The sequence below is a fragment of the Nicotiana sylvestris genome, chromosome 7 (genome assembly GCF_000393655.2).
Source record: "Nicotiana sylvestris chromosome 7, ASM39365v2, whole genome shotgun sequence".
Lineage (NCBI taxonomy): Eukaryota > Viridiplantae > Streptophyta > Magnoliopsida > Solanales > Solanaceae > Nicotiana > Nicotiana sylvestris.
This window is the reverse complement of record NC_091063.1, coordinates 160151571-160176820: the sequence shown is the minus strand read 5'-3', so window position 1 is coordinate 160176820 and position 25250 is coordinate 160151571. Positions and strand designations below refer to the sequence as shown.

The 25250-nt window shown below is 35.4% G+C and overlaps 2 protein-coding genes across 2 annotated transcripts; both read left to right on the top strand.

Moving 5' to 3' along the window:
- The first annotated feature begins 2404 nt into the window (after nt 1-2404).
- Nucleotides 2405-6426, top strand: LOC104237540 (peroxidase 21). The gene is made up of 5 exons (XM_009791707.2): nt 2405-2606; nt 3168-3316; nt 4135-4323; nt 5099-5264; nt 5851-6426. The coding sequence occupies exons 1-5, from the start codon at nt 2543-2545 to the stop codon at nt 6255-6257; spliced, it is 975 nt and encodes a 324-aa protein (XP_009790009.1). The 5' UTR covers nt 2405-2542; the 3' UTR covers nt 6258-6426.
- Nucleotides 6427-7050: 624 nt separating this feature from the next.
- LOC138874035 (uncharacterized) lies at nt 7051-9907 on the top strand. Its single transcript, XM_070152537.1, has 5 exons — nt 7051-7396; nt 7569-7773; nt 7924-8474; nt 8649-9259; nt 9464-9907. Exons 1-5 carry the CDS (start codon nt 7051-7053, stop codon nt 9905-9907), a joined length of 2157 nt encoding a protein of 718 aa, XP_070008638.1.
- The last annotated feature ends 15343 nt before the right edge of the window (nt 9908-25250 follow it).

Sequence of the window (25250 nt, the reverse complement as noted above, 5' to 3'; positions counted from 1 at the left end):
TAGGTAAGAGAGGTCAACTAATCCATTCATATGTTTCCCCACCTATCCTTTCCCATAGGCCTTAATTATTAGGCCAAAAGCCAAAAAATAAAAAAAAAGGCGGTGTACTAAGCTCTCGTTATGCACGAAGTTCAGAAAAGGGTTGGACCACAAAGGTCTATTACACGCAGCTCTATCCTGCATTTCTGCAAGCGGTTATTTCCACCCGTGACCTTTTGGTTACACGACAGCAACTCTACCAATTACGCCAAGGCTGACTTTCCGAAAAGAAAAATAATATGAAAAAAATAACATCACAATAATAAATGGCTTCGATCTTTGACAAAACTATAAAGTGGACGAGCTGCAGTCCGACTGAGACAAGGTTGTGTAATATTCTAAATTGCTTATTAATTAGGACCCAAAAACTTCATATCAACAACTTAAACCACATATTTCTCCTTTTGTGATGTCATGCATGTTAGTTTAATCCTACTTTTGTCCTCTTGAACCAAAAAATAATAATACAAACTTCCATATAAGATTAACAAATTTGCTTAAATCATAGTTAATTGGACTATTAGACGGCCATTTGAAGAGCTTTTAAGCAAGATTTCTTGCTGATTAATCATCGTAATGCTAACCACTAGTTATGCTTAATTTACACCTTTCGTTATTGTCGCCTGAAGAGAGCCTTAGATCAACGGTAAAGTTGTTTTTTGTGTATAGATCACGGGTTCGAGCCATAGAAGCATCCATTACAGTAGCTAGGCTGACTACATCATATTCTTTGGGGTGCGGCTCTTCTCGTGAATACAAAATAATTTATATACCGAGCTGCTATTTTTTTTTCCAGTCGCACTCCCATTTTTGAATTTTCGCACTAATCTTAGTGTGTGCGCCACAAGTGAGAATATATTAATTTGCAAGATGAAATGAGTGGACGAGAACTGATACTTTTCATTCAGTTATGGAGTATTTAAGTTCAAATCCCTTGTTTTATCAACACCAAGTTCTCTTCCTATCCCCTTTAACATAGCGCATGAACCGCCCCACCCAAACTCAATTAGAAAAGAACCATCTTTTGTCCCTAAAAAGGCCATGGTGGAAGGGTTAAATCAGTGGTGTACGTAAAATTTTATTACTATTAAATTTATCAGCTAATTTGAACCTAGAACTACATAAATTTTACCGCGTTACTTCATGTCTTAAATTGATATTACTTTATACTATTTTCAAATAGTATTGACTTATATGTACTTTTTTAAGCGATATTGAATAAAGTTCACGTATTTGAACAATGCAAGCAGTCACTGATACTTGTATTATGGTAGGATGTCTGTATCAGACCTTTAGGGGTGCAATCCTTCTCGAACCTTAGTGAATACCTGATACTTTGTACACCAAACTACTTTTTATTTTATTTTTATTTTATGTTGGATTATATTTCTTTACTAAGAATGTCTGTCATTAGGTTGGATGGGGTGGGGAGCGTATAGCCCACAAAGTTCCCAACTTGTAATCTTGTGATGTACTCAAAGTTAAGTGGTCCTTGTGTCTCTTGCTATTATTTCTTTGCTCAATTAAGAGAGGGTATTATTAGTGATAATTGGTCACTTATGTCTATAGTTGAGGTTGACTAGGAGTCTAATTATTAAGAAGGAGCATTATTGGTGAAGTTAATTATACCTTTGGCATTTTGTTTTCTTCTAAAATATTAAGACCTTCAAATTAGAGCAAGTGAAACTTAAATTAACCGGGACACACATGAAAGGACGTGTAGAAGATATAGTTAAGTGAATAAAAATATTCTTTTTAACCATTTAAATTTTTATATGAGACGGTCATACACGTCAACATTTGACTTATCATAATAGCTAATTTTTAATTTCCTTCTAAGTCTCGTCCTTAGTAGATCCTTTCACCCTTTGGACTAAACTAAACAAATTAAAACTTAAAGTGATACTATTACATACTATCACTTAACCATATCTTGTATTCAGTGACTTGATGTTTATTGTGTGTAGTTAAATTTTTACCTTTCTGCTCTCAAGAACCAACCTTTTCTTCTCGCTTCTTCTTTGAGAAGAGAAGGTAAGGGCTCTGTTTTCATATCCGTTCCATATCAATATTCATTGTTAAGATCTCTCGTTAGAATCGAATGATAACTGAATCATTCCAATATTTCCGAACAAGTCCTGCATCCTAGAAATGCTGATTTATGTAACCATGATCTTACATTAGAGCATTTCAAAGCATATTTCAATAATTAATGAAAGTGATTAGTTAAATTAAGCACATGCTAAATCATATTGTGCTAATTTAATTTCTTCTTATTTGTTTAAAAATGGTGATGAATTGCAGTTTCTTTGAGTGGGACTACAACTACTAGCCTAAAGGTCCAACATTGTGGCTGCTGGCTGCTAAATTAGTGGGGCAAATTTTCAATCCCAATATTCCTTCTTCCACTTCTACATCAATTCTACAACCATTTGCTATATAAAGCTAATTTTGGGCAATTGAGCATTGGGCAAAGTTACAAGACTTCACTATACACAGAGACATGGCCAACAACTACAATCAATTTCTCCTTCTGTTACTGCCTTTACTTCTTCACATTCACTATGGTAATTCTTCTTGTACTTCTTTCAAATCTTGACTAAATTCTAGACCAAGTACAATTGTATTTTAAGCCATGTTGCACGGACTTTTTAAAATGATGTAGCACCTGTGTTGGATCCTTCAAGAATGTAATACTTTTGGAGGACCCGGCACATACCCGATAATATTTTTGGAGAATCCGAACAACATAGATTTTAAATTGGGAGATACTCAATCATAGTACTAAAATTTATTTTCAAATCTATATTAGCTTAAATAATTTTTACACCATCTGTGCAATTATATTAAACATGTTATTGCAGATTATTTACTCTATTTTCCACGTTATCAACTTACCATCGGCAAACATATCATGCTTGTTATAAAAAGTTACTATTAAATGTTATTGTATGCAACTTAACCTATGGTGGAACATATTATATATACGCTATCATTGCACAAAACTTAAATTCTATACTATAGAAGAGACTATTAGTAGCCTTTTTCACTTCTTTTCCCTAGTAATAAAGAAGTTTATTAACATCTATTATTGTACATATGTACTAATTGCTGAGTTTTAATTGCAGTAAGAAGTGAACTTCAATTGAACTACTACTCAGAGAGTTGCCCAAGAGCTGAAGAAATAATCAAAGAACAAGTGGCACAGTTGTACCACAAGCATGGCAATACAGCAGTTTCTTGGATTAGAAATCTCTTTCATGATTGCATGGTTAAGGTAAATATTAATTAATACCCTTAATTCTCCAATTAAAAGTAGATTAATAACACTATTAGCTACAACATTATATAACAACAATAATAAACCCAGTGAAATCTCACACGTGGAGTCTGAGAGGCTAGTGTGTAGTGTATATGTAGACCTTACCCCTACCTTGAGAAGGTAAAGAGGTTATTTCGGATAGAGCCTTAGCTCAAAAAAAGATGAAAAGAAGCAGTAGCGATAGACAGTAACAACAACAAGATACTAAAAAAATCAAAGCGAGAAATAATACTCCCTCCGATCCGTTTTAGTTTAAATGACATACTTTTCTTATTAGTCTGTTTCAAAAAGACTGACATATTTCTACATTTGGAAATAACTTAACTTTAAACTTCTTATTTTATCCATTTTACCTTAATGAAAAACTGTTATAGTCATACAAGTGCATGACCCCACAAAGCTTTTACCCCCTTAAGTTTGTGGATCGCATGTTTCAAAAGTCTTTTTTTTTCCTTAAACTTCGTGTCAAGTTAAACTACATTATCTAAATTTAAACCAACGGAGTAAGAAAACAGCAGATAATAATAGCCAGGGGCAGACCCAAGTTGAACCCGCTTCTTCAAAAAATAATACTGTGTATATGTATAAATTATGGCTAAAGCAAGGTAAATTTTGTATATAAATTATTTTTGAACCGTTTATACAACTTATACCGCTTATGTTAGTTATGGATCCTCCGACTGAACCCGCTTGCACAAAATTCTGGGTCCGCCGCTGATAATAGCTACAACATTATGACCAATTTATATATTAATTTGTTTTTTTTCTTGCAGTCATGTGATGCATCAATATATTTGGACACAGCAAATGACCAGGAATCAGAGAAGAATTCTCCAAAGAACTTTGGAATGAGAAATTTTAAGTATGTAGAGACTATTAAAAAGGCACTTGAGAGTGAATGTCCTAACACTGTCTCTTGTGCTGATATTGTTGCTCTTTCTGCTAGAGATGGTCTTCTCTGGGTAAGTTGATCAAATCCACCTTCTTGTCCATCTCCCCTGCTCTGGATTTAATATTGATAGTGCAAAATTATTTTATATTATCAGTGTATTTTGATTGTTGAAGTAGAGGTTTAGAGCAACAATAAAGTTGTACTCAGCTTGAAAAGAAAAGAAGCCTCAAGCCGATAAGTCATCGTGTTCGATAATTCGAAAGAAGAGCTGAGGGCTGATCTCTATGACCAACCTCTCACTCATGGCACACATGATACATGTACATCTGCTTTAGACTGTTTACCTTATTTATGATCTTTTTACGACCATTACGCTATTCTGTAATTAACTATGCTATTTATGCTAAAGATAGCCCTTCATATAAGACCTGTCTCTACGAACAGCTTTAGACTGACATATTGATAGTAGTTGCTACCCATATGCTGATGGTTGCTTACCCAGACCTATCTATATGTATACACTTAGAGCTCACCTCCCCACTCGTACGACTCTCTCGATAGTAGAAGAGAAAAGAAACATATCCAATGAGTCTGATCGCAATGGTATAAGTTCGTATGATCTATAAGTTAGGGTTCGAGCTATAGAAGCAGCCACTAATACTTACATTAGAGTAGGCTGTCTACCCTACACACTCCTTGAGATGCATCCTTCCTTGAACTTTGCATGAATATCAAATACTTTGTGCATTGACCAAATGTATTTTAATGTATTGTAACACGTAACTATGAAAGAGATTACTAATAATTTATTACTTTATAACTTGTTTAATTTTTGTGACACATAGTTAGGAGGGCCACGTGTCGAAATGAGAACAGGAAGGAAGGACAGCAAAGAAAGCTACTTAGCAGAAGTTGAGAGTTCCATTCCTAACCACAATGATTCTATGTCATCAGTCCTTTCTCGATTCCAATCCATTGGTGTTGATACTGAAGGAACTGTTGCTCTTTTTGGTAAATCACTCCTCTAATTTGCTACTGTTTATTATTTCAAACTCCCAAGTTTAACACAAAAAGTAAATGACTAAATTTTATATACTGAAAAATTGCATTATATGGTTACTTAATTAGAAGTCAATTAGTATAATTGGATGGCATTTCGATAAGTTTATAAGCTGGTCATTAATTTATACGTATTTCTTGACTTATTTATGCATTTATGAAGCATAATTTTTATTTAATATAAGTCAATATCAGTCAAAAGCTGGTTACTCCCAACTTATAATTTTTTTCACACTTTTGGTTTAACAAAATTTTTTACTATTATGTCCTAATTTTTTTTTGTAATCCCCAAAATACCTTTAGATTGGACTCCTTTTCCATTTCATTTATGTCATTCTTCCTTTTTCCACATAAAAGACAATTTTATATTTATACTTCTTGCAAATAGTATTAAGGGTAATTTAGTAAATTCATAGAAATAATTTATTACATACATCATTGCAACTACTTATTATTGCTTTAAATACATTTATCCAAACTCGTAACTACTTATTTATCCCAACCGGACTTCTAGTTATCTTATTTTATTTGGATACAGGGGCTCACTCGGTAGGACGAGTTCACTGTGTGAACCTAGTCCACAGACTTTACCCAACAGTTGATCCGACCCTTGACCCCGACTATGCTAAGTACCTTAAAGGTCGATGTCCGACACCGAATCCTGACCCAGAGGCAGTTTTATATTCAAGAAATGATCGTGAAACTACAATGATCCTAGACAATATGTACTACAAAAACATCTTGAACCACAAGGGGCTATTAATTGTGGATCAAGAATTGGTTAGTGATCCAAATACTTCTCCATTTGTGGAAAAAATGGCTGCTGATAATGGCTATTTTCATGATCAATTTGCTCGTGCTCTGGTCATTTTGTCTGAAAATAATCCACTTACTGGAGATCAAGGCGAGATTAGAAAAGTTTGCCGTTATGTAAATAGTGCTTAAAATTCATTTATTAGTAGCAGCTAAGAATGTAATGTTGTATTTGTTTTCTCGTATTTATTTCTGTTGTTGTGTTGCATTTTCAAGTGTGTATTAATAATACCAGTAAAATCAAGTGTATTTATAAACGGTGTTAAAACTCTTAATCCGATATATGCCAGTTCTGTTTTTATAGCCATCTTTATTAATTTTCATGGTATTCTACATTCAGAGAAGATTTAATTTGTCAGCATTTCTTAGAATATAACACAAAAATTTGAAAAATTAGTTTAAATAGCCGCTCACGCAATCGCTTAAATAAAAAAAAAACAAAAAAACCGGCAAATGTATAATATATGTATAGTCAAAATATACTATATGTATAATCAAGGGATTTTTACCTATCTATACCATATATCAAACATTATTACCAAAAATGTTCATAATTTGTTATTTACCCATGTAGTCCACACTTTTACTACAAATTATATACCAATCCAAAAATAGGTAGATTTTGCCATTAAAAAAGCCCTAAAATGAAGGCACCAAATCTGATGTGATTCTGTCAAGGATTTTATTCCAATTTTGAAATGAAGGCGATTTTCATTCCTGATGAAGGCACCAGTTGCGTAATTCTCTCCTTCCTCAACAGAAAGAGATTTCACAAAAAACGCAATCAAATTGTACAATTACTGAAGAGAGACTATATCTGTTCTTCGTCTCAAATTGTACAAAATTGCTCTTCGTCGATATCAGTATTCAAATTGTAGAAACTATATCTCTTCTTCGTCTTTTTTCCTATCAACTACACGAAATCATGTCAAAAATCCCAATAATGCTGAAATCGAATGGTAATTGGGATAACTATGGCAGATTTAGAGATTTTGAAGTTGATGCCATTGTGGTAGATGATAATGCAAACTACGGAATTCTCAGTTCTACAATTGCAGAACAATTATCGATTGATACATCGGATAAAATTATAGAAATCAAATACATTGTGAACGAGAATTGTCCTCCAATGGAGATTAGGAATGATATGGGGGTTCGTGCTTACATGGAAACCAAAAAGGAGAATAAAAACTTAGGTTCGTATCCTTTATGTATAAGCGTAAGAGATTTCAATATGGAATTGGCAATCAACAATGAAAGCACCAGTGCAGGTATGTTTGATTCGACATTGCAGAGAGTTATGGTGTTACTATGTTATCTACAATATTACTACAATTACCTACAATTAAACTACAAAGCTCACATAGTACTGAAAAGGATAAAGCAATGTTGCTTTCAAAATTATCTACATAGAAACTACATTTATGAATTTATTGTTTGCAGGTTCGTCTGGATCCCTAAACTTACTTGAATTTCCATCCTCACCAGCTATAGAGGAATATCAAAGTGAAATAATAACTGAATCTACGCAAACATATATTGAAGAAGGACAAGTTTATCAGGACAAGCAAACAGTAGCTGCTGCAATGAAGAATTATTCAGTGATGCACAAGTTCCAGTTCAGAGTAAAAAGATCCAGTCATAGAAGGTATGTAGTTATTTGTGGATAATATATCAGCAAAATCAGTGTATGATTGAAGATAGGTGGGTTTTATAAATTGTAGTTAAATTGTAGTCAATTTGTAGTTAATTGTAGTTTTTTTCATAAATTTGTGTAAATATTGTATTTCTTTTGTAGCTACTGGCTTATATGTGTTGCTGAAAGCTGTAAATGGCATTTCAAGGCAACGTCAATTAATGATTCGGCAATGTTCAAGATAAGAAGTTTCAGCCGTCAACACACATGCTGCCTAATGGACGAAACATTCATACAGCGCAAACGTACTGCAGCAGTACTTGGTAGCATGGTCGTTCCAAAGTATTGTGATCCTAAGACTGTTTACACACCAAAGGACATACAAACTGACATGTTATCCGAACATGGACTGAACCTAAGCTACATGCAAGCATGGAGAGCAAAGGAAAAAGCTTTACAGTTTTTGAGAGGGAATCCGTGTGACTCCTACAACAAATTACCCAAATATTTTTATATTCTTGAGAAGAATTATCCTGGTTCTGTTGTTAAATTGAAGAAGGCAGCAGATGATTGCTTCTTATACGCATTTGTTGCTCTTTGTACATCAATAAATGGTTGGCAACATTGTAGGCCGGTAATAGTGGTTGATGGGACATTCTTAAAGTCAGCCTACAGGGGGATTATGCTGACAGCAAGCACCATGGATGCAGCAGGTAAATAATGGAATAATTTTGTACTTATTTGTAGACAGTCTTTAAAATGCAGTTAAATTGTAGTTATGTTGTAGTTATTTTGTAGTTATATAAAAGAATGTAGTTAGCATGTCTATATTTCTCAATATATATTGTAGTTGTTATTTAATCATATTTTATGTCTTAAAAATGTAGGTACTATTTTTCCCTTGGCATATGCTGTGGTTGATTCTGAAAACGACGCGTCTTGGAAGTGGTTCTTTGAGCAATTCAAGGAGGCATATGGTGAAAGACCTTCAATGTGTGTTGTTTCAGATAGGCATGAGAGTATACTGAAGGCAACATCAGTTGTCTATCCGGGATTGGCACACTACTCTTGCATGTGGCATATATGGACAAATATAAGGTCAAAATTCAAGAAGGGACATCTACAATTACATGAATTGTACTTTGCTACAGCACGGTCATACACTATGGATGAATTTAATGAAAGGATGTTGAAGATTGAAGAGGTAGACCTGCGTGTAAAGTCTTACCTATATGATATTGGCTATCATAGATGGTCAAGAGTACATGCAACGGTAAATAGAACTTTTACTATGACGTCAAACATTGCCGAGTCATTGAATGCTGTAACAAAAGATGCAAGAGAGCTTCCAATATTTGATCTATTTGAGTATATGAGGACTCTTCTTGAACGTTGGACAAAAGAAAAGTTATCGAAGGCAAAGGGTACTTTCACATACCTTGGTCACAAATACAACAAAGAATTGGAAGACAACAGTACATTATCTCAGAAACTAAGGGTAAGATATTTTTTTTTGGTGCAGTAGAATCAAAAAAGTACTAGCTGCAGTTTTTCCAGATTGTAGTTAAACTGTAGTCAAATTGTCGGTAATAATAGTTTGTAGATGAGCTGTAATATATTTGTTGCTGATTTGTAGGTAAATTGTTGATAATCCATTTTAATGATTGATGTATTATTATTTCTGTTTGGTCTTCAATTGTAGGTGAGGGCTTCAACAGATCATATACATACTGTGTTAGATGGTGTGAAGCGGTACATTGTGTGTCTAGAAAACAAGAAATGTAGCTGTGGACAATTCCAACTTGATGAACTTCCATGTGCGCATGCTTTGGCAGCATTAAGGCATAGGAATGAAACATACGAAAACTATTGCTCTCCGTATTACACAAGGAAGAGCCTTCTGCTTACCTATGAAATGCCAGTAAATCCTCTTCCTGATGAAAGCAAATGGAAAGTGCCACAACATATTTTGGATGAGGTAGTAAAGCCACCGGCGGGAGATAAAAGGCAGCCAGGGAGACCTCACAAGGAAAGATATAAAACATTTGATGAAATAAAGTCAAAGAAATACAAGGTGTCATGTGGTAATTGTGGAGGTGAAGGGCATAACAAAAGAACTTGCAAGAATGCGCCGAAAAAGAAATGAATATCATGTAGTTAGAATAGTTATTCAAAATAAATGTTAGTGAGCTCAAATTATCGGATTTTCTTGTCTAATTATTTAAGTTTTTGAAGAAGAATAAGAAGTATAAACATCAATTTGTGTATCTGCACTATTTATGTTTTTATGTATTCTGTCAAGCATCTAAAGTTGTCTTTTTTTTATAGAATAGTTAAACTTTAATATTTACTGTATACAAAAAAACTGATATTAATAAAGAATGCATTCAACGTAAATTGTATCCAGATTGTAGTGAATATGTAGTTTAACTGTGTTAGAACTGTAGTCCTGTTATTCATATGTAGAGGAGTTGTAGTTAAAATGTAGTTTGACGTAGTTTAAATGTAGATAAATTGAATTTTTTTGATAAACCTTGTTGATAAAAAATGGCTAAATTATTTATATGATTCCTGTATTTATTTTATCTTTCTGCTGTGTAACAAATGACAGTTATATACAGATATAACTTGGCACTTAAAGGTATTTATAAAAATAACTTGAAGATTAAAGTCAAATTGTAAGACAAAGCTGTTGCTGTAAAAATGTAATCAGAGTACTAGAGTATAATGTAATCAACAAAAAGTGTTGTAGAAAACCAAAACGACATATTTCCTACATTGTTTTCCAATTCAACTACCAAATTTCACAAACCAAACTAGGAACACAATAGTCTATTTCTTCTTTCGTTGCACTCTAGTCCTCTCGTTTTTTGCCGGAGCACCCTTCCTCCTTGCTAGCCTGCCAGTAACCTCACTCTCACTGATTGACCCATCTTCTTGCTTCTTTGTTGCATAGTCCCACAGTAGAGCTCCATAGCGTCTACGGTGTTGGTCAATATCAGAAAGATCTTCCTTTGGGATTGCCAAATCTCCAAGGCTAACATACTCCGCAAATGCAGCCACAAATACACCACAATCGCTGCATAAGATGAGAATTTTTCATTATATAACAAATGATTAAAATAAAAAAATTAAACATATAGAAAGGGAGATTATTTTTTTACACTGAGCCTTCCTTTTGTTGTGGAATCTCAGCAACCATCCATTGTATGTCGAGAGGGTTCGTAACTGGTTTCTCGATGTATGCCTTTGTGCTCTTGAAGTTAATGTCTTTACGTTTACCATAGAAACCAGTGCATGACAAATACAGAGGGATAATGATTGAAAACTTGTCAACCAATGTCTCAACTGTTTTATGACGGTTTGCTCTCACCATGGAATCATAAACATAAAGTTGTCTGTCCTTTATGTCAAAAACTAGCAACAACCAATGGAAGTTCTCTACAAGGTTCACAGGCATGAGCACATAGTCAACAAGATCCCAGGCAACATTAGCAAGAATTCTGTACCCAAGAATATATTCTCCAACATCATCCTCGGGTTTAACAACCGAATACCTTTGTTCCGGTGGAGAACTTATGAACTTGTCATAGATTCTTTCAATCTTTGTCTTGAACAAGCAATCCGTGGTTGTGAACCTAGTATTATTGTTGGGGCCATATTTGCCTCTTTTTCGCAGATAATACATAATAACATCAATGTGCTGCCAAAATAGAATAAACATATACAATAAGGTACGGTGTAACCACACTTGTCTACAAGACAGCTACAGATTAACTACAATTTGAATTTATTAAAAACTCTAACAGATTGCTGCAAATTAGCTACACTATAACTACAGAAATATAACAGTTAGTCCAAGTACCTCACAAAATGTAATTTAATTGTAGTTTGTATGAACCATAGTGAACAAGTACTATATGTACAATTGACCCATCAGACTACAAAACAACTACACATTAACTATATTTATGCACTGTCTACATTTATTCACTATACAGAGGAACAAATGAAACATACCACCTAACTTAAGCTCCCAAAAATCAGCAAGTTCAACCTACAGTTAATATTAATAGGCACAATCACAAGCTCTACAATATTACTACAAGGTAACTACAGTTGTGGTACACGGAGATTCCAAGTCAGTCAAAAGTACCAAAATTCCAGTTTGTACATACAATCATCATCACATATGATACATAAGGTCCATAAAAAGCAAAATTTCACAGCTGAGACATAAATATAGTAACATATATATGTTGTCTACAATATTACTACAATTACACATCATAGCTGAAAATAAACTACAATTACACTACACAGCTGAAGACAAAACAGATATTGTGAATGGTTATGTTCTTTATACTTACTGTGTTATTGATGACTTGTCCGGGGTGAGCAAGGTCATAAAACCAGTCCTTCTTATCAATCTTTTCACAACCAAAATCCAACCAAGGCTTGATTTGGTTATCCTTCTTGGAAAAGTAATATTTCCTCCTGTAATAACAAAAAAAAGATGATCAAATACAAAAAATTTACAAAATGAATTACAATTTTAAAGTATAAAAATGGTGAACAGACAGTGTAAAATGAAGCATTCATACCTCCTAGATACTTTATCACTACGAATGTATAACCAGTTGGTGAACCTTTCTGTCAATTCAGGATCTACATTTTCACCTATGACACTTGTGAAGGGGTGTTTGAGGTAAATTTTTTTAGGTCCAACAGATGTGCTGCCTCCAGAACTATACAAAGATGTGAAAGGTGATCGTGCATGTTTTCCCGGTTGCCTTGTTCTACCGGGATGAACAGGGGTTGATTCATCTCGTATGGGCTCGCCATACATGACCAACTGTGATAAGTTTTCTGGCAGCTCAAAGTCATCCAATGTCAAACCTTTGTTTTCAATGCCTTCAGGAACAACTTTTTTATCAATGCCTTCAGGAACAACTTCAGTCACAGTCACACCGTGAATTGGCGACTGTGGAACTTCACCTTCTGTAGATAAGTGTAGATCAATGTAGATATGAACAGTATTATGGAGAATATAGAGAATATATTACCTGCTTGTTGTGGCTCAGCCACTTCATCAATTACTGGTTCTTCCTCAATATTTCCTTGTAGATGTTCTGGTGAAACATCAGCTTGAATGAATAATTGGGAATGAGAATTGTAGATATATGTAGGAATATGTAGTTAAGGTGTAAATTATTAAAATTTTGCATAAAAACCTTATTGTAATGAAGGAATGGTTCTGTACCTGCTTTATATGCCTCAGCTGCTTCTTGGAAGTCAGGATATAAGTCAACATGTGGTTGAAAATGTTCTGGAGAAATTGTAGCTGCAACACATAGTAAAAAAATGATTAGTATAATGTAATAATGCTGTCTTGAAATTTGTAGATATGTATGCAGGAATTTTGTAGATACCTGTATTGCTTGTGCTTCCATGCAGTTGATCACCAGCATTGAACTGGAATTGCTGGTTGTTATCTCCTTGATGTTGGTAATTATTTTTTGTTGAACTACCAGCAAACTACAATTTTGGGGAATATTTGAGACTACTTTATTCATATGTCTTAATTAGTCTTAGTACAAAATTATATGTAAATTCTTACCTTTGACTCGTCCAAATCAAACCTCTTGTTTATCACATTCATAACACCCTTCAAAGATTGATCTATGAACTCTCGAAGGCTTGAGAGTTCCTCAAAAACATCCTTCCTATAGGCATCTAACTTTACATCAACCTAAAAATTAAATATATAATTAGTTGGTAATCTTATTCTAACTGCTACAGTTACACTACAATTCAACAAACTATAATTGTTATAGATTTATACCACAAATTAACTACAATGTATAACATACTATAATTGTTATGTAATGAAGTCAAAATGTAGCAAATTATGTCAATATATTGTAGTTATTCATAATACCTGCACAATCCCCTTTTCCAACTTCATGAGCTTGCTACTGACAGATTCAATGTCCTCTTGACAATCTGTATATTTGGGTTCAAATGATGGAGAAGCAGCAGTTGGAACATGTGATGGTTGAGCACCATGTTCATCTTCATATTGAATCTTGTCTGGCAGATTAAGCACTCCAAGCTCTTCTCCAGATTCAATCATGTTTGTGAACTGAATGATGAAAATAACAGTTAATTCAAGTGACAAAAAAATGTAGATTCAATGTAGTTATTATGAATGTAATTGTAGCATCATACAAAAGTGGAAAAAAATACCTTGATCCACTCAGGCTTGATCATCTTCTCTTCAATTGCAGTTAACCAAATCTGCCCCTTTGTAGCTGACCATCTTAAAATGCGAGGTATAGATTCAGAACATCTCGTAGCAAGCTCGGTGCTGACGGACGAGCAACACTCATATAGCCACACTTGCAAGGCTAATGAGCATCCCCGTATCAGATAAGAATGTACATGGGGATTAAGACGATGTCGGACAGATTCAATAACCTGCTTGAAGGATTTGATACCCCATGGGTATGACTCAAAATTACCAGACTCTATTAGAAAGAACATAAACTTGTCTATGAAAGTCACATGGTCTTTATCAGAAGGACAAACAAAAAATTCCAACATATAAAGAATGCACAACTTCACCGCATCCACATCGTTTGCCCATGCTTTATTAGTCACTACTTTTTTCAAATGCCATTTCTCAACCCTTTCTTTGTTCGGAAAATATGTATTCATTAAAGGGCTAACATAGGTGGAAGTGTAACCATAGTCTGAAAACTTATTCACACAATTAAGACCAGTTATCAACCCAAATTCTCTCAAGGAAAAATTCAATTTTTCACCCTTAAATAGTACTGAAAAATATGAGTCAGTAGACTTTGTCAATTCATACTTCATCAGAAGATGAAGTGATTGGTTTTGCATACAGATTGTGGGGAGACCTAATAAGTAACCAAAACAAGTTTTTCTGAAAACCCTTAAAGCATTCGGAGAGAGTAAAGCTTGTATCTGGCTAGGTATGCTAGGATCACACAAACTGTGGAATCTAAGCACACCATAATCAACATTTTGTTGTGCAAAGTAAGGTCCATTCTGTAGAAAATATAAAATTAATGAACATTAGTAGTTTGCATAAAAAGGAAACAGTAATCTACATATAACTACATGACAAATACAAAATATAACTAGAAGAAGAATAGCCTACCCACACCTATAACTACAAAACAATAACAGAAGAACAATGCACGTGTAAACATTATCTACAGAATGTAACAGTTACTTCAAGTATGTCACATAAATGTAGATTAACTGTAGTTAGAATGAAGTTAAATATATGAGCTATACAGGCTACAATAAAAAATAACATATCTACAATTTAATCATCAGACTACACATCAACTACAAACTAACTACATTTATACACTGTCTAAGAGTCACAGTTCCAATTAAACTACAAAATTGAGACAAAGAATCTACAGGATGTAACAGTTACTTCAAGTATGTCACATAAATGTAGATTAACTGTAGTTAGAATGAAGTTAAATATATGAGCTATACAGGCTACAATAAAAAATAACATATCTACAATTTAACCATCAGACTACACATCAACTACAAACTAACTACATTTATACACTGTCTAAGAGTCACAGTTCCAATTAGACTACAAAATTGAGACAAAGAATCTACAAAATTAGGACAACACCACATTTTACCAAAATACACTTGAACAATCAAAGAAGAACAATGCACTTGTAAACATTATCTACAGAATGTAACAGTTACTTCAATTAACTCACAACATGTAGATAAATTGTATTTAGAATGAAGTTAAATGTAGCAGCAATACAGGTTGCAATGAAAAATACCATCTCTACAATTTAACGATCAGACTACAAATCAACTACAAACTAACTACAGTATACACTGTCTAATAATCACAGTTCCATTAAACCTACAAAATTGTGAAAAATAATCTACAAAATTAGGACAATACCACATTTGGCCAAAAAACACTTGAACACTAAATTAACACTTGAACAACAGATTTTTACAACCAAAATCAAACTACAAAACAGTGAGGAAACATAAATAGTGTTTACCTTTATTGAAATTTTTTCCTTAACTAATTTTGGTACTTTTTTTGAGGGTTTCTTCTTCTTTGGTTTTGATGAAGAAGGAGAGACCTTGTGTTTTTTCACAGATTGAACTTTGGGAGAATCATCTACAAAATCGTCATCTACACTCAACTCTTTCCCCTTGCGTTTCAGTTGATTGTCGACTAGTTTATCAACTCCACCAACATCAACATCGTGCAAATGCTTGCTTCTCATTTCCGCACGAATTTGTCTAGGAGATGAAATACCAGTAGTTTGTTCACTTGCATGCGTCGTTTGTGGGTTTTTTTGGTGTTAAAACACCCAAATCAAAGGTTGGAATATCAGCTAATATAGTTTTTGATGATTTTTTTTGGGGAGTGTTTTTTTTTTCATGATTTAGGAGTTGAAGACAAAGATGGAAGTGAATTCAAATCGTGGGGGATACTATCAACTGAAGGTAATTAAGTGGAGAAGAAAGTGATGGTAATTGTGGGTGAGAAGAGATTGTACGAGAATGGAGGAAAAACTGAAGGTAAATCGTGGGGGTGGGGAACTGAAGGTAAATCGTAGGGGGTGTGGGGGGGGGGGTGGTGGAGGAGAGAGGGGCGGGTAAACCAAATAACGTGAAGATACAGTCCTATAATTATGCCTAATAAAAATGAACCCTTAATTATATCCCTAATTTGAATTATGATATAGAAATGGTAATTTGGTATGCTTAAATGTAATAAACACAAACCTTAAACATTGAGGGTAATAAGTTTTGATATATGGTATAGATAGGTAAAAATTCCTATAATCAATGTATAGTCTATGTATACCCGTTAGAAAAAATAAACAGTAAATTTGACAGGCTAAAAACTTTCCGATTCCGTTGAATTGTGGGAGTTGGGCCTTCATTCACTTTTGTCAACTAACTTTACCAGTAATATTGGACTTGAATAAGGTATATGACTGCAATCGGCGATTGAACAATTCCAATGCCGTAACCAAATTATGGGCATTCAGTAGTGTTGCTGGCCCATATTAAGTTAGAAACAGTGTTTACTAGCTATTTTTCGGCATTGTATTTGAAAAATGCCGAAATCCTCATCCTCCAATAAATTGGAATGAGTCTATCTCTGATATAATATTAAATTCTTACAATCGATATGATTTATCAACTGAGTTTGTAGTCGAAGAGATTGTGGCGATATTTTAAAGATCTTGGACATGTATCTTAGCCATTCTAGAAGGCTATGTTAAGTGGCAAAGTAAGTGTAAAAAATGGCAAACTTAATTAGTCACTTTTTTGCCATGCACAACAAAGTTACATGCAATTACAATTATAAATAGCCATCATTTGGCTGCACAATTCATCCACCCATCAGAAGTGCTTTTCTACTTAGTCTTCTTCTCTTTCTCTCTTAGCTTCTCTTATTTTCTATTTTTCTTATAAATTTTCTTTGTCCTATTCTCTTTTTCAATCTTGTTTGATTATTGTAATATAAATATTTTGCTGATTCCTGTATCCTCTAAATAAAATAGAGGTAAGCTTGTTTAATCCTGGAGAAACATTTCACACTGTTGAAATAGTTTCATAGGACAGTGCCCAGTACGACTCAAGCTAATTCGTGTATCTACTTACAAAGAATATTGAAACAATGTTATTGAAATTTTTGCTCTCAATTACTACAATCTAAGAAACTATGGCAAATAACACCGATGCTGAAAATACTGTTGATACCGCCAATATTGGCATTACATCCGCTGCTCCAGCCCCAGTTGCACTGCCATATGCCAGGCCATTTCCGGATGTGTGAAATATTGAAATTTTCGCCAATGAAAATTTCAAGCGTTGGCAAAAACGTATTTTCTCACTGCTTGATGTCCATGGTGTTGCACATGTACTGGTGCATCCACAACCTAGTGCATACGCTGATAATAAAATAGTAGAATCATGGCAACACACCAACAAGGTATGCCGTCATATCATATTGCAAACTATTTCTAATGAACTGTTTGACGTGTATTGCAGTTATAAAGAAACAAAATCTATATGAGAAGCCTTAATTAAAAAATTCACTACTGAAGATGCTACAAAACAAAAATTTGTAGTAGAAATTTTTTATCAGTGGCAGATGAGAGATGTCACACCCCTTTTTAACCAAACTTCTCACTGAACCCTCTTAAATAAATAAAAAGATTTAGTAAAGCAAGTGACAAAGTTGTGTGTTCAAAAGGATTAACTCAGAGTCGCCACCTGACATTTGATTTCGGTGTGTAAGGTCACCGGTTATCCAAAAGTAATAATTTTCCTTTCAAAACACTTTGAACTCTAAAACTAAGTCTACACCAGAGATTTAGGTAAGGGGGTTCATTTGACTCGGGGAGAAGGTGTTAGGCACTCCCCAAGTCCCGTGAAGGTCACGGTTGCGTACTCGATCTAGTTGCCTTTTAAAATGTTCGAATTGAGGCGAAATCACAAAAAAAGGAGAATAAACACAAAAGAGGTTCGAGGTCGTCCCCATCTAAAATAAAGAAAAGAAAAATGAAAATAAAATAAAATACTACAAGTTTATACTTTTGTCCTCCATTTACATTCACTTCGGGGCATACCCCGGATAAAAATATATACAAAGTCAACGGGACATTCCCCGGATAAAATTAACTAAGGGAACGATCTCTCGCCTCAAAACTACAAAATCTTAAGGCTTGCCTACCCAAGTGTTGCTGGCCTAAGCATGCTCTGACCGATAAATTAGTAAATAGATCTACGCAAGTGAAAAATTTAGAATACTGACAACTTATGTTTTACCTCATTCCGTAACTTTAGATCCAATCTTATTTTAAAGCCCATCCCCAGAGATTATCCTCTTAAACCCAACAACTAGCAGTCAGATTTGTCCAAATTCACATATGTCCGCTAACAAACATATTTGACATTGGCTATAGAAATCAAATAATCTCAAGTGACCAAACATGGATCACCTTCTTGAAACAGTACGTGTCCATGAGAGACCAAGCATTGAGAACAAACATGAACACATATTCAAATCATTAATATGATTCCTAAACCAAGCACATTCAAATCACTAATTATATAACACAGATTAAATGCAATATAAACCAAAGCTCCATATCATATTTTTATATCACAAAATTAAAGAAGTAATAAGAGAACGAAGACATGGACCTTTCGACAACGGAACGGGAACCGTGACTAGCGATGCCGAATGGAACACCTATCGACCTCGACTCTCCACCGATGACTGAAGTTAACAACTGTTGCTGCCAGAATTTCCACTTCGAACCCAAAATCATCACCAATCGAAGACTGAATAATGACGAACCAAGCTCTAAAAAGGCAACGTGAGTTCTTTAGCTACTTAAGAGCCGCTGTTGCTGGTTTTCGACGATTTGGCGGCCATTGGTGCTATTTTTGGTGAGTCTGGTGGTGGAGGAACAACAGCCGATCTACTGGGAAGGTGAAAGAGAAGAAACGGAGGTGTCCTAGTGTGTGACGAAGGAGCAGAAGGTGGTCAATGACAACTGAAGGTGGCGTGGATGCTGGTCGGCTATGGTGTTTTAGAGATCAGAGGTTGGGCGGCTATGGGAGTCTCTTGTCTTCATGAAGAAGAAGCTAGGGCCATTGGAGAAGATGACTGGGGAAGCAGCGATCTGGGTGGCTATGTTGATGGGCTGCTAGTCGCGGATGGGGGCGGGTTCAGGTTGTTGCAAGCGAGGGGCGGCGGCGGCAGTAGGTTAGGGTTCAGCTAGGTTTTTTTGTCTCTTTGTTGTCTTAGTTATCTTATGAGGAAGAAGATGGGTTCTAGGGTTTTTGTGTTGTATATCTTGTTGAAGATGGAAGCCATGGGTGTTTTAGTCTTGTGTCCTAGGTTTTTTTTTTCTAAGGAAGAAGAAGAATGTCTTTCTAGGGCTAGGTTTAAAGAAGATGGGGTAATGGGTTCAGTCTTGTTGGGCTTGAAATTGGGCTAAAAGATCAAGAATGGACCTCTTACTAAAAATGTAATAAACTAAGCCGAAAACTCACTCTCCCTTCTGAAAATGATATAAAATTTACAAAAAATAAAAATATAAAACTAATCCTAATTAATTAAAATAAATAATATTATACTATGAAACTATTTTGGTATTTTTCAAGATTATGTAAAAATAAAATAGGTTCAAAGTAACATACCTTCCTAATGATATCTAATACGTGAATTAAATAGAGAAATATGAAACTATTTTTGTAATTTTCAATTTTTGTTTTTAAAATAAATTTAAAAAGTCCAAATTGGTTGAAATAACTATATTAAGCCTAAATTAAATATTTTACGCTAAAATGGGTGAAATTTCGGAGAGGGTCAAAAATTACATGTCTACAGCTGCCCCTCTTTGACTGGAAATACGAAGTATTTTCAGACAAAGAACGACTAGACAGGTTTTTGACCTGACCCTTATTTAAATAGACCAAAAGCAAAAAGAAAAGGAGAATGTGACCGAGCCCTGGTATCTAAGCTGCCTACATATCCTTGGCTATAAAGGAATCAGGCCACGTGTAGTTCAGAAGTGAGTGAGATGATGGAGTATACCGAAGTGGAGAGCTGATCGAGGTGCCGTTCCGTCGAGGTTCCGGTCCGCGGTCCTGTTATTACATCAAAATCAAAAATAAAAAAGACTAACTAAGCCTGTCAACTATGAGTTACAAGATTCCTATCTATAAGTCTTCTAAAGCTTGATCTTGAGTCTTGAATGGTTCTTCGTGCAGACCCTAGATTTGAACCTTGACGCTTGCTAGTTGTAGGTGCTAGTTCATCTTCTTAAGCCTTTCAAATCAAAATCGGACACACCATGGTTGTGACTTCAATCATGTCTTGAGCAATCCGCCTCTTGTCTTGGCTTCTGCATTTTGGATTCACTTCCCTTTTCTTTTTTCCTTTTTTTTGTTTTTCTTTTCTATTCTGGATTGAAATTACTTCTGTTGATCATCTCGGACTGTTGACTCGCATTCTTGCCGCGAGCTTCTGCTACTTCTAACTTGAATAGAATTCTGAAATGACTTCCCTCGTTCTTCAGGTGGGCTCCTGCTACTGACTTGAAATTTGAAGTGACTCTGAAAAGAACTTGAAATGGATTCCCTCGTTCTCCAGGTGAGTGCCTGCAATCAAAACAACAAAACAAACAAAATTTTATGCCCCAGTTTGCACTAGGAAGATTTGTGAGTTGTTAGCAAAACTGTAAATCACATATGCTATTGATGTAATGATGAGAGTAAACTAAAGACTCGACTAGGATGTGCGTCTCCTGTGAATCAAACCAAGAATATTTGACTAGCAAGTGCGTCTGCTAAGAATAGGACCTGAATGACCCAAACTAGGAAGTGCGTCTCCTAGGGATGAAACTTGAATGAACCAAAACCAGAAAGTGCGTCTCCTAGAGGTAAAACTTGAATAACTCAAACTAGGAAGTGCGTCTCCTAAGGGTGAAACTTGAATGAACCAAAACTAGGAAGTGCATCTCCTAGGAATAAAATTTCAATTTAGGAAGTGCATCTCCTAAAACAAAACTACCACCTAAAAGACCCAGACTAGGAAGTGCGTCTCCTAGGGGTAAAACTTTAATGACTCAAACTAGGAAGTGCATCTCCAAGGAATGAACTTAAATGACCAAAGCTAGGAAGTGCATCTCCTAGGGTAAAACTTGAATAACTCAAACTAGGAAGTGCGTCTCCTAGGAGTAAAACTTGAATAATTCAAACTAGGAAGTGCGTCTCCTAGGGGTGAATATTGAATGAACCAAAAACTAGGAAGTGCGTCTCCTAGGTTTAAAACTCAATTTAGGAAGTGCGTCTCCTAAACAGTATAACCTGAAAGACCTAGACTAGGAAGTGCGTCTCCTAGAGGTGAAATTTCAATGACTCGAACTAGGAAGTTCGTCTCCTAGGGGTAAAACCTTAATTTAGGAAGTGCATCTCCTAAGGGTAAAATCTCAATTTAGGAAGTGCGTCTCCTAAAACAAAAATATAACCGGAAAGATCCAGACTAGGAAGTGCGTCTCCTAGGGGCGAAACTTCAATGACTCAAACTAGGAAGTGCATCTCCTAGGAATGAACTTAAATGACCCAAACTAGGAAGTGCGTCTCCTAGGGGTAAAACCTCAATTTAGGAAGTGCGTCTCATAAAACAAAAATATAACCTGAAAGACCCAGACTAGGAAGTGCATCTCCTAGGGGTAGAACTTCAATGGCTAAAACTAGGAAGTGTGTCTCCTATGAATGAATGTAAATGACCAAAGCTAGGAAGTGCATCTCCTAACAAGTATAATCTGAAAGACCCCTACTAGGAAGTGCGTCTCCTAATGGGTAAAACTTCAATGACTAAAACTAGGAAGTATGTCTCCTATGAATGAATGTAAATGACCAAAGCTAGGAGGTGCGTCTCCTAGGAATGAATTTAAATTACCAACATTAGGAAGTGCGTCTCCTAAAAATAAAAATATAACCTGAAATACCCAGACTAGGAAGTGCATCTCCTAGGGGTAAAATCTCAATTTAGGAAGTGCGTCTCCTAAAACAAAATATAACTTGAAAGGCCCAGAATAGGAAGTGTTTCTCCTAGGGGTGATGTGTGATCTTCTCAATAGCCTTTGCATAAGAAGAATTGGGGCTTTACACCTGAAAATTCAAGCTTTGTTATGAACATAGCCTTCATCCCTGTTTCAGACAAAGAAAACTTGTGAGTTTAAAACATGGTGGTTAGTTTGTGGCCTTGAACTTGAAGATGGCTGCTTCTGCACTTGCCAAGATAACTTTGATTTCAACTTGGAGGACCTTGCCTGTTATCGACTACCCATTTTCTTTCAACCTTTATCACAGAAAACACCTCCACTCCATTCGATCCCAATATCCTCTATCTGTTGCATTTTGCTCATGAATTGACATTTATTGAATCTTTGCATTTCACATGAATCCCAAAGCATGTTAATTGTTACCAACTCCGTGCGCATACTGTTCTTTCCTGAATTATGCCATTTGGATGTGCTAGCCAGACTCTGCTTTGTGCATTTGGAAAGCTGGTAGCAAAGTTTGAAGTCATTTATCACTTGTTCTGACCAAACAGACTGAAGAACGGACTCAAACAAAACAAGAGAAACAAAATAAGGGACAAGGGAAAGAGATGATACCTAACAAGAAAATTACAAAGTAGAAACTTATCAGATGTGGATACCAACTCTAATGACCATGACGTGCACCTTTGGATTAAGTGGCCTAATCTCTCAAGCAAGTCTAATATTCAACTCTTGTTGTACCTCTTCGCTGTGAAACTGGGCTTCAGAGCTTCAATTGTCCCATCTGATCCACAATCCTCAGTCGACTTGTAGTGCCCTGAAGGGTTTTCACCATCAAGTCTCTCTCATTTTGCTCTTTTTCTCAACTCGCCTTACGGTGCCCATGAAGGTTTTCACCGATAAGACTCTCTCATTTTATCATTTCTCTCTTTGTTTTGAGAACAAAGTATTACCCATGATACAAGAAGATTATACTTTGACCACACACTTGATTTGACATCCTCAAAGATTGGTCGGAAGGTCTTTCTTTGGACCAAAATTTAGGCTTTTGGACAAGGCTAGAAATAAAGGGTGACATGAAGGCTCAAAATAATTTAAGATGAAAATGGTTCAAAATTTTAACTTTTGGAATCAGATCTTTTGCAAAACCAAAACTTCTGGCCCTGTTTCTTGGAGCTTAGGGATTTTTTGGATTTTTTTTCTTGATGGGATTTCTAAGAAAATTTGCCCCACTCTCGACTTCGGGGGATTATGAAATATTTTATTCGGTGTGATCGAACCGTAAAGCTGTCTACGTATCTTGTGGTGACAAGAATCAGGTCGAACGTAGTTCAAAGAACAAAGTTTTTTTTTTCTTTTCCTTCTCTCTTTTGTTTTTCCTTTTTCCTTTTTTTCTTTTCTCTTTTTTTTTCTTTTTCTCTTTTCCTTTTTTTTCTTTCTCTTTTCTTTTTCCTTTTCTATTTCCTGACTCTATTTCTGATTCCAAAAGAGGGGTATGAAACAAAAAATTAGGGCTCAAAATGGGTAGTAAAGGATAAAAGTGTTTGGGTATCAGAATAAAATGCCTTCATCATACCAAACTTTAAAAATGCCAAGTACAAACATGTAATTGAAGATAAGCAAATAAATCCAAACAAAAGCGCCAATGGGTAATACCTCTATACCAATGAATGATCCTTGCCATTTCGAAGCAGACTTGATTCAAACTTATCTTGATGTGGAAGAATGCATTTCAACACTGATTGATCTACCTCAAACTGCTTGAGGGTCATTCCCTTGTTGTATGCTCTCATCAACCTCTTGATTTCCAAAGTAACTGCCTCAGTTTCACTCAATTCAAGGTTCAGGTTTCTCAGAATGCGTGAATCTTTAATTGTTTCCTCAAACGCATCCTTTTATCATATTCAGAACTGTGCCATTGCTTCATGATTAGACTAACTTTCAAGATAAGGCTGAGAATTATGCGTGCATTTCATGTCACTAGAGTGGGCATGAAAAGGACTATAAAAGGAAAACTGACTTAAACAAAAAATGACTAGAATTAACAGAAAATAGGAGATTGCATTAGACAGATGATGAAAAGGGTTTGAACAAGACAAGCAAAATAGACATGGGTTACAACCCTGGAACAATCCTAAATAACACTAGACGAGTTACTACAACTAAACGAACTAGACAAAATGAGAAGAAGAAGAAGAAGAGTTTGAGCCACAAGATAATATCCAGATTACAACTCTGAAATAACCCGGACAAACAGAAATGTCAACAAAATAAACCACCAAAACTCCTCCCTGGCTAGTCAAGAAAGGAGTGTCTTTCCAATTACCAAGCTCGACATCTTAGCCACTAGGTAGCACATCAAAATTACTGGGTCCTTCACCAATTTCAATATCATTAACTTCAGTCAGCAAGTTCCCAAGAGGATTTTCATACTCCCTGCCACCACGCATCTTCCCCACAAAGTGTGCATCATCATGGGCAGGTAAAGGATTTTGCGCGATATTTTGGGTGTCACTGTCCTGGACCATAATTATCCCTTCTTGAATCATTCTTTCTATCTCCCTTTTCAAAGCACGACAATCTTCAATACTATGCCCTTGGACATTAGAGTGGTACATGTACCGTACAGTAGGATCAAAACCTTTTGCATATGGGTCTAGAGTATAGCCAAGGAGCGGCTCAATTAGGCCAGACTGTTTTAACTTTTCAAACAAGCTTGTGTAGGATTCTCCGATTGGCGTAAAACTATTTCTTTGCCTTTATTCCCCTCTATTCCCCTGTTTCCTAGGGTTGTTGGGTGCTCGACAATGTTGTGAAGGCGAAAGAGTATTATGCGGTGCCGGTGCTCGCCAT

What these genes read in the sequence shown, in the direction of transcription:
- LOC104237540 (XM_009791707.2), top strand. Translation starts at nt 2,543, where the DNA reads ATGGCCAACAACTACAATCAATTTCTCCTTCTGTTACTGCCTTTACTT. An exon ending in ACTTCTTCACATTCACTATG is followed by an intron (nt 2,607 to 3,167) that starts GTAATTCTTCTT and finishes TTTTAATTGCAG; the next exon opens with TAAGAAGTGAACTTCAATTG. An exon ending in CTAGAGATGGTCTTCTCTGG is followed by an intron (nt 4,324 to 5,098) that starts GTAAGTTGATCA and finishes TGTGACACATAG; the next exon opens with TTAGGAGGGCCACGTGTCGA.
- LOC138874035 (XM_070152537.1), top strand. Translation starts at nt 7,051, where the DNA reads ATGTCAAAAATCCCAATAATGCTGAAATCGAATGGTAATTGGGATAAC. An exon ending in AAAAGATCCAGTCATAGAAG is followed by an intron (nt 7,774 to 7,923) that starts GTATGTAGTTAT and finishes TTTCTTTTGTAG; the next exon opens with CTACTGGCTTATATGTGTTG. An exon ending in CATTATCTCAGAAACTAAGG is followed by an intron (nt 9,260 to 9,463) that starts GTAAGATATTTT and finishes CTTCAATTGTAG; the next exon opens with GTGAGGGCTTCAACAGATCA.